At 51.9% G+C, this 10,000-nt stretch overlaps 1 protein-coding gene across 1 annotated transcript in view; it reads left to right on the forward strand.

Moving 5' to 3' along the window:
• ttc7a (tetratricopeptide repeat domain 7A) overlaps window positions 1–10,000 on the forward strand; it is a 35,492-nt gene that overhangs the window by 20,124 nt on the left and 5,368 nt on the right. The window contains 2 exon segments of the mRNA XM_076975130.1: window positions 5,033–5,249; window positions 6,760–6,962. Of these exon segments, the coding sequence (XP_076831245.1) occupies window positions 5,033–5,249; window positions 6,760–6,962 (420 nt within the window).

Genomic DNA, 10,000 nt, shown 5'->3' on the forward strand with positions numbered 1-10,000 from the left:
TCTCAGGTTGTGTTTGTGGGATCACTTTCACCCTCCGCAGACAAGAATATGGGTCCACTTTCAAATGAGCTGACGGACACGAGCCCCCACAGTGTGGTCAGCACGTCACTGCGTTCTCTTGGCTCTGGATTCAAAAGTCCAACCAAACTCATGCATGAAGTGGCGTAATGAGTTTAAGAACACACCGTGTTCTGCCGGGCCGGGTCAGCAGTCCTGGTGTGCTCGGCTGTGTTTTAGCCTTCAGTCTAGTCTTCAGTAGCACATACACGCTACAGTGTTTTGCGCTGAACTCCACGGTTGCTCTTATGGTCCAGGGTCGTTGTTCAACCTCCGTGTCCCATGTGCAGGGCTGTGAGATACTTTAATCCCAGTCTACACACCGCTCCTGTTCCTTTCAGCTCACCAGCTCCCTGTTCACTGGCAGCCCTGCGTTTCAGCGGCTAAGGAGGTTTGTTCAGATCATGACTGGTTCTTCTGTCTTACACGTTTTCTTCGTTCTGTGGTACAAGTTCATCTCTTTCCCATCTATCCCGAACGTTGGAGGTTCTTTAGAGCACGTTCACCTCAACACTCACGTCTGCTGAAACTTCTTTGGTTTCGTCTGCAACTGGTGTTGTTGATATTGTCATTGAAGATATTTTTGGTCATGTACTGACATAGTTTAGCATGTTCCTCAGGCTGTTTTAACACCTACAGTCACTACTCTTACTTCTCACCACTGGACCAACAGTTGCTCAAATCTCAGATATTTCTAATCTGTCTTTATTCTGATTTTTCAGTCTGAGAACAACCTGATTTCCTTGCACTGGTCTTCTCATCGAGAGGCCACAGTAATAGTCACATTTAAAATGACTTGTGATCCCCTGAAATAGAATCAAATGTGTAAAAAGGACTGTGGCTCCTGAATTCTTACCACAATATCAGTGCAAATGAAGTCGGCATGATACTTTAACCTCATAGTAATTTTTCTATTTCAGATTCAGAAATGGCCACTGTATGTACCATGCAGTGTACTGAACACAGCACACACACACACACACACACACACACACACACACACACACACACACACACACACACACACACAGCTCTATCTCAGAATATACCGTCAGACAGATGTAGCCCGCTAGCCCTCTGCTGCTCTCGCCTCTCTCTCCCTCCTTCTATGTCTCTCCCTCCCTCCCTCTCTCTCTCCCTCACTCCCTCTCTCTCTCCCTCCCTCTCCCTCTCTCTCTTTCCGTCCCTCCGCCCCCTCTCTCCCTCTCTCTCTCTCTCTCTTCCTCCCTCCCTCTCTCTCTCTCTCCCTCCCTCTCTCTCCCTCTCTCTCTCTCTCCCTCCCTCTCTCTCTCTCTCTCCCTCCCTCTCTCTCTCTCTCTCTCTCTCATGCAAACACCCACACACCCTTCCACACGAGCTGCTAAGCAGACATGCAAAACTGCTGGCAGCAGCAGTGACACAGAGCCAAGGAGGCAGGATGAGGAGAGTGTGTGGAGGAGTGTGTGTGGAGGAGTGTGTGTGTGGAGGAGTGTGTGTGTGTGGAGGAGTGTGTGTGTGGAGGAGTGTGTGTGTGGAGGAGTGTGTGTGTGGAGGAGTGTGTGTGTGTGGAGGAGTGTGTGTGTGTGGAGGAGTGTGTGTGGAGGAGTGTGTGTGGGGAGGAGTGTCTGGAGGAGTGTGTGTGTGGAGGAGTGTGTGTGTGGAGGAGTGTGTGTGGTGGAGTGTGTGTGTGTGGAGGAGTGTTGTGGTGGAGTGTGTGTGTGTGGAGGAGTGTGTGTGGAGGAGTGTGTGTGGTGGAGTGTGTGTGTGTGGAGGAGTGTGTGTGTGTGGGGAGGAGAGTGTGTGGAGGAGTGTGTGTGTGGAGGAGTGTGTGGTGGAGTGTGTGTGTGTGTGGAGGAGTGTGTGTGGAGGAGTGTGTGTGTGGAGGAGTGTGTGTGGTGGAGTGTGTGTGTGGTGGAGTGTGTGTGTGTGGTGGAGTGTGTGTGTGTGGAGGAGTGTGTGTGGAGGAGTGTGTGTGTGGAGGAGTGTGTGTGGAGGAGTGTGTGTGGAGGAGTGTGTGTGTGGAGGAGTGTGTGTGGTGGAGTGTGTGTGTGGAGGAGTGTGTGTGTGGAGGAGTGTGTGTGTGGAGGAGTGTGTGTGGAGGAGTGTGTGTGTGGAGGAGTGTGTGTGGTGGAGTGTGTGTGTGGAGGAGTGTGTGTGTGGAGGAGTGTGTGTGTGGAGGAGTGTGTGGAGGAGTGTGTGTGTGGAGGAGTGTGTGTGTGGAGGAGTGTGTGTAGAGGAGTGTGTGTGGAGGCGTGTGTGTGTGGAGGAGTGTGTGTGTGGAGGAGTGTGTGTGTGGAGGAGTGTGTGTGTGGAGGAGAGTGTGTGGAGGAGTGTGGTGGAGTGTGTGTGGTGGAGTGTGTGTGTGGAGGAGAGTGTGTGGTGGAGTGTGTGTGTGTGTGTGGAGGAGTGTGTGTGGAGGAGTGTGTGTGTGGAGGAGTGTGTGTGGAGGAGTGTGTGTGGTGGAGTGTGTGTGTGGAGGAGTGTGTGTGGTGGAGTGTGTGTGGTGGAGTGTGTGTGGAGGAGTGTGTGTGTGGAGGAGTGTGTGTGTGGAGGAGTGTGTGTGTGTGGAGGAGTGTGTGTGGAGGAGTGTGTGTGTGGAGGAGTGTGTGTGTGGAGGAGTGTGTGTGTGTGGAGGAGTGTGTGTGTGTGGAGGAGTGTGTGTGGAGGAGTGTGTGTGGGGAGGAGTGTCTGGAGGAGTGTGTGTGTGGAGGAGTGTGTGTGTGGAGGAGTGTGTGTGGTGGAGTGTGTGTGTGTGGAGGAGTGTGTGTGGAGGAGTGTGTGTGGTGGAGTGTGTGTGTGTGGAGGAGTGTGTGTGTGTGGGGAGGAGAGTGTGTGGAGGAGTGTGTGTGTGGAGGAGTGTGTGGTGGAGTGTGTGTGTGTGTGGAGGAGTGTGTGTGGAGGAGTGTGTGTGTGGAGGAGTGTGTGTGGAGGAGTGTGTGTGGTGGAGTGTGTGTGTGGTGGAGTGTGTGTGTGTGGTGGAGTGTGTGTGTGTGGAGGAGTGTGTGTGGAGGAGTGTGTGTGTGGAGGAGTGTGTGTGGAGGAGTGTGTGTGGAGGAGTGTGTGTGGTGGAGTGTGTGTGTGGAGGAGTGTGTGTGTGGAGGAGTGTGTGTGTGGAGGAGTGTGTGTGTGGAGGAGTGTGTGTGGAGGAGTGTGTGTGTGGAGTGTGTGTGTGGAGGAGTGTGTGTGTGGAGGAGTGTGTGTGTGGAGGAGTGTGTGTGTGGAGGAGTGTGTGGAGGAGTGTGTGTGTGGAGGAGTGTGTGTGTGGAGGAGTGTGTGTAGAGGAGTGTGTGTGGAGGTGTGTGTGTGGAGGAGTGTGTGTGTGGAGGAGTGTGTGTGTGGAGGAGTGTGTGTGTGGAGGAGAGTGTGTGGAGGAGTGTGGTGGAGTGTGTGTGGTGGAGTGTGTGTGTGGAGGAGAGTGTGTGGTGGAGTGTGTGTGTGTGTGTGGAGGAGTGTGTGTGGAGGAGTGTGTGTGTGGAGGAGTGTGTGTGGAGGAGTGTGTGTGGTGGAGTGTGTGTGTGGAGGAGTGTGTGTGGTGGAGTGTGTGTGGTGGAGTGTGTGTGGAGGAGTGTGTGTGGAGGAGTGTGTGTGTGGAGGAGTGTGTGTGTGGAGGAGTGTGTGTGGTGGAGTGTGTGTGTGGAGGAGTGTGTGTGTGGAGGAGTGTGTGTGGTGGAGTGTGTGTGTGGAGGAGTGTGTGTGTGGAGGAGAGTGTGTGGTGGAGTGTGTGGGTGGAGGAGTGTGTGTGGTGGAGTGTGTGGGTGGAGGAGTGTGTGTGGAGGAGTGTGTGTGTGGAGGAGTGTGTGTGGAGGAGTGTGAGTGGTGGAGTGTGTGTGTGGAGGAGTGTGTGTGGTGGAGTGTGTGTGGTGGAGTGTGTGTGTGGAGGAGTGTGTGTGTGGAGGAGTGTGTGTGGAGGAGTGTGTGTGGAGGAGTGTGTGTGTGGAGGAGTGTGTGTGTGGAGGAGTGTGTGTGGAGGAGTGTGTGTGTGGAGGAGTGTGTGTGGAGGAGTGTGTGTGGAGGAGTGTGGTGGAGTGTGTGTGTGGAGGAGAGTGTGTGTGGAGTGTGTGTGTGGTGGAGTGTGTGTGGAGGAGTGTGTGTGGAGGAGTGTGTGTGGAGGAGTATGTGTGGAGGAGTGTGTGGAGGAGAGTGTGTGGAGGAGAGTGTGTAGAGGAGTGTGTGTGGAGGAGTGTGTGTGATATCACCACACAGGCAGTTTAATGGCACACAGCACAGCAGTGACATACCTGTGCTGCCTGGATGGCTGCTGTGTCATCAGCTTTGGTCATCACACTGGGTCATCACGCTGGGTCATTACGCTGGGTCATTACGCTGGGTCATTATGCTGGGTCATTACGCTGGGTCATTGCGCTGGGTCATCACGCTGGGTCATTACGCTGGGTGATTACGCTGGGTCATCACACTGGGTCATCACGCTGGGTCATTGCGCTGGGTTATTGCGCTGGGTCATTACGCTGGGTCATTACGCTGGGTCATCACGCTGGGTCATCACGCTGGGTCATTACACTGGGTGATTACGCTGGGTCATCACGCTGGGTCATCACGCTGGGTCATCACGCTGGGTCATTACGCTGGGTCATTGCGCTGGGTTATTGCGCTGGGTTATTGCGCTGGGTCATTACGCTGGGTCATTACGCTGGGTCATTACGCTGGGTCATCACGCTGGGTCATTACGCTGGGTCATCACGCTGGGTCATCACGCTGGGTCATTACGCTGGGTCATCGCGCTGGGTTATTGCGCTGGGTCATTACGCTGGGTCATCACGCTGGGTCATTACGCTGGGTCATCACGCTGGGTCATTACGCTGGGTCATTACGCTGGGTCATCACGCTGGGTTATTGCACTGGGTCATTACGCTGGGTCATTATGAATCTGCAGCTCAGCTGCTGCCCACGTGGTCAGGAAGCGTAGCGGCCTGCTGGGGTTGTGGTGCCACTGATAAAGTAATCCTGACGCAACACGTTTCACATGCTATCCCTTCAGGGATGTGTGTGTGTGTGTGTGTGTGTGTGTGTGTGTGTGTGTGTGTGTGTGTGTGTGTGTGTGTGTGTTGTCTCTTCCACAGCCTGTCCGAACACACCGTCTCTGGCTGTGTCTCGGCTGGAGCAGGCCATGTCTGAGGTGTCTGCCATTAGCCCCGCCCACAGGCAGGGCCCTGCCTACATTTGGACCACCCTGGAGTGCATCTGGCTGCAAGCAGGTAAAGCAACCATGGTGACGCTGGCCTAAGCCAATGGCCTGTCGGGGAACAGAACACTGGGAGGAGCTTTAGTTCACTTAATTGCTCAGTTTTTTTATCGTTTAATTTAATTGTCAGCACAAACCGAACCGGCCGGCTCTTATTCTCCAGTACTGAGCAGCGTTTTAGCACAGAGCCTGACGGCCACGCGGTTCTCTGACCTCTTCACATGACCCGTATGGTAGTTCAGTATTATTTATATGTGTGTGAAGAGTCTTTCCCAGGCTCCTATCAGGGGATGCGTGCCCTCTTCTCTCCATTCCCAGCATTCCTCGGCATGAGCTCATTTCCTGTCCGACATGGGCCCCATCCTCGGCCAAGCCTGACAACCTCGGTCGCCACGGTTTCAGTCGCCACGGCATCGGTCGCCATGGCTTCGGGCACCAGTTCAGCCCGGGCACAGTGATGCTTTTCTACAGCTGTGCCCATTGTGTGCTTCCCAGCCGTCTCGGGGCTAGCCACGCCCCTAGCACCTCAGGGCTAGCCACGCCCCTAGCACCTCAGGCTAGCCACGCCCCTAGCACTTCAGGGCTAGCCACGCCCCTAGCACCTCAGGGCTAGCCACGCCCCTAGCACCTCAGGGCTAGCCCCGCCCCTAGCACCTTCCCACTTACGTCCACACATTCTGTCTGGAGTTAATTGGCTCACGCTGGGAGAATCGGCGCTGACGTGGGCTGGTCTGGGATCTGTGCAGCTGTGCGTCTGTGGTGTAATATGATACGTGGGGCTTGTGTCACTGCTGACGGCCTGTACGCACTGTAGCTGTTTCAATTCTCTCTCTCCTGTTCAAAATGGATCAAGACTTTAATATTTATTTTCTCCCAGTGTGTTAGCATGCCCAAATTCTCCCATCTGTACTGTAAAACAAGCACACACACACACACACACACACACACACACACACACACACACACACACACACACACCCTTTATTGAGGATGTGGTAACATGGCTGTCGGCAGCCTTGAACAGTGTGTATGTCTGAGATCTGTGTGTGTGTGTTTGTGTGTGTGTGTGTGTGTGTGTGTGTGTCTCCCCACTCCCTCTCCTCAGCATGCTATAGCAGCCACACACAGCCTTATATAGACACAGAGATGAATATCCTCCATTGTTTGAATGTGTGTGTTTACACTAAGTAACCAGTGTCACACTTTAAAGATGCCCAAAAATGAACTTTAAAATATTCTGTATTTTCTTTTTATATTGCTTGTCTTTGATGAAACAGTAATTTATGATCTTCATAAGACATTGATAATATTGTCAGTAAAAATCTATTTGAGATCCATTTTAAATATAATTTATTATTTTTATAATAATAAACCTAATCAGCTTAAGTGGTTCCTTCTTGAGTGTTGATGAACATGACTACCTGATACTTATAGAGTGTGTGTGTGTGTGTGTGTGTGTGTGTGTGTGTGTGTGTGTGTGTGTGTGTGTGTGTGTGTGTGTGTGTGTGTGTGTGTGTACATAGGGGAGCTGTTCATGGAGGATGGCCGTATAAAGGAGGCCCAGTTCTGTGTGCAGGAGGCCGGGTCGCTCTTCCCCACCTCCCCCTCGGTTCTGTTCCTGCGGGCCCGTCTGGCTGAGCTCAAGGGCCTCGACTGTGAAGCCAAAGGCCTGTATGACGAAGCCCTGGCCATCAACCCCACAGCAGCTCACGCACTCCTGCACCTGGTGAGGGTCCCTCTCCCTCTCCTGCTCAAACACACCTGCCCACGCTCACGTCTTTGTCATGTTCACACACACACACACACACACACACACACACACACACACACACACACACACACACACACACACACACACACACACTCACACACACACACACACACACACACACACACACACACACACACACACGTGTGTCCATATCCCTTGCCCTGAGTTTGTCACACCACGAACTGCAGAGCTCAAATTAGACACTTGACAGATCACAGTTTCTGCCTCTAAATATGTGTCTCAGGTCATATTCACACCACGACAGATTTATCTGCACATCAAATGTGAGAGTTTGTGATACGTACTTCACATCACTGGTGGTGTCATTCAACACATCTGTGATATGTTCCCTGTGGTGTAAATAAACATGTGTGCTGTTTGACAGCTGTGGGATGGTTAGAACTCACTGGTAACCACCAGATAAATCTTCAAGCCTGATTTTGACTCTCTGCATCCAAGCAGGTGGTTTCTGAATGGGATCATCTTGCTGTCAACCATTGAGATGTTCTTCACAGATGCTTACTCATATGGACACTTTCATCCAAAGTTATACTTTCATACCATCCAGTAAAGTTCAGGCCAACACAACAACTTTCACACTGGTGCACACACACCTCTCAGGTTTTACATCATCTCCAGTGTATCTCTGGACAGCGGTGTGAACCGAGGGTGTGAATGGACGAGGCCCACAACGCCATGAACCGAGCGAACGTGAACATGATGAAGACGGGCCTGTTGTGATCCAGAGGTGTGAGGGCACAGAGATCCTTGACTGCAGGCTGCTTGCTGGTTGGCGAACAGCCCACATGGGTAGAGCAGCTAGCGTTAGCACCAGGAGGTCTGTAATCACCAGGAGGTCTGTAAACACCAGGAGGTCTGTAATCACAAGGCCTTCGTTAGTCCAAGCTGGAGGGAGTGCAGTGAAGTCTGGGTGGTCTCAGCTCCCCTGCGCTCGGTCAAGCAGGGCACATTTTCCTGCTGGTTCAGGACAGCACATGAACCTGTCATCCCCCAGTGGCCATTAAAATTGGCTCTGCTGTTTAGCTGGAATAAAAGCAAACCCGAGCTCCGTACATGCATACACTGTACCTGCATACCTGCATACACCATACCTGCATACACTGTACCTGCATACACTGTACCTGCATACACTGTACCTGCATACACCGTACCTGCATACACCGTACCTGCATACCTGCATACACCATACCTGCATACACCGTACCTGCATACACTGTACCTGCATACACCGTACCTGCATACACCGTACCTGCATACCTGCATACACCGTACCTGCATACACTGTACCTGCATACACTGTACCTGCATACACTGTACCTGCATACACCGTACATGCATACACTGTACCTGCATACACCGTACCTGCATACACTGTACCTGCATACACCGTACCTGCATACCTGCATACACCGTACCTGCATACACCGTACCTGCATACACTGTACCTGCATACACCGTACCTGCATACACTGTACCTGCATACACCGTACCTGCATACCTGCATACACCGTACCTGCATACACTGTACCTGCATACACCGTACCTGCATACACCGTACCTGCATACCTGCATACACCGTACCTGCATACACCGTACCTGCATACACCGTACCTGCATACACCATACCTGCATACACCGTACCTGCATACACCGTACCTGCATACACCGTACCTGCATACCTGCATACACCGTACCTGCATACACCGTACCTGCATACACTGTACCTGCATACACCATACCTGCATACACTGTACCTGCATACACCATACCTGCATACACTGTACCTGCATACACTGTACCTGCATACACCGTACCTGCATACACCGTACCTGCATACACTGTACCTGCATACACCATACCTGCATACACCGTACCTGCATACACTGTACCTGCATACACTGTACCTGCATACACCGTACCTGCATACACTGTACCTGCATACACTGTACCTGCATACACTGTACCTGCATACACCGTACCTGCATACACCGTACCTGCATACACCATACCTGCATACACCGTACCTGCATACACTGTACCTGCATACACTGTACCTGCATACACCATACCTGCATACACTGTACCTGCATACACCGTACCTGCATACACCGTACCTGCATACACTGTACCTGCATACACCGTACCTGCATACACCGTACCTGCATACCTGCATACACCGTACCTGCATACACCGTACCTGCATACACTGTACCTGCATACACCATACCTGCATACACTGTACCTGCATACACTGTACCTGCATACACCGTACCTGCATACACCGTACCTGCATACACCGTACCTGCATACACTGTACCTGCATACACCATACCTGCATACACTGTACCTGCATACACCATACCTGCATACACTGTACCTGCATACACCGTACCTGCATACACCGTACCTGCATACACTGTACCTGCATACACTGTACCTGCATACACCATACCTGCATACACCGTACCTGCATACACCGTACCTGCATACACTGTACCTGCATACACCATACCTGCATACACTGTACCTGCATACACCATACCTGCATACACTGTACCTGCATACACTGTACCTGCATACACTGTACCTGCATACACCGTACCTGCATACACCGTACCTGCATACACTGTACCTGCATACACCATACCTGCATACACCGTAGCTGCATACACTGTACCTGCATACACCGTACCTGCATACACTGTACCTGCATACACCGTACCTGCATACACTGTACCCGTCCCTCGCCAATGAAACTGTAGGAGGAGCTGATGACATAAATCAAGAATGACTCATCACATTTGCTTTGGTGAAATATTGCTAAGTCAAGTATTTTGCTATTGTCTAAGTCAAGCCGTGTTCCGGTGACTGTGTGAGGTGTATTTGAGACTGTGTGAGGTATATTTGAGACTGTGTGAGGTGTATTTGAGACTGTGTGAGGTATATTTGAGACTGTGTGAGGTGTATTTGAG

Source organism: Brachyhypopomus gauderio, chromosome 15 (assembly GCF_052324685.1).
Source record: "Brachyhypopomus gauderio isolate BG-103 chromosome 15, BGAUD_0.2, whole genome shotgun sequence".
Lineage (NCBI taxonomy): Eukaryota > Metazoa > Chordata > Actinopteri > Gymnotiformes > Hypopomidae > Brachyhypopomus > Brachyhypopomus gauderio.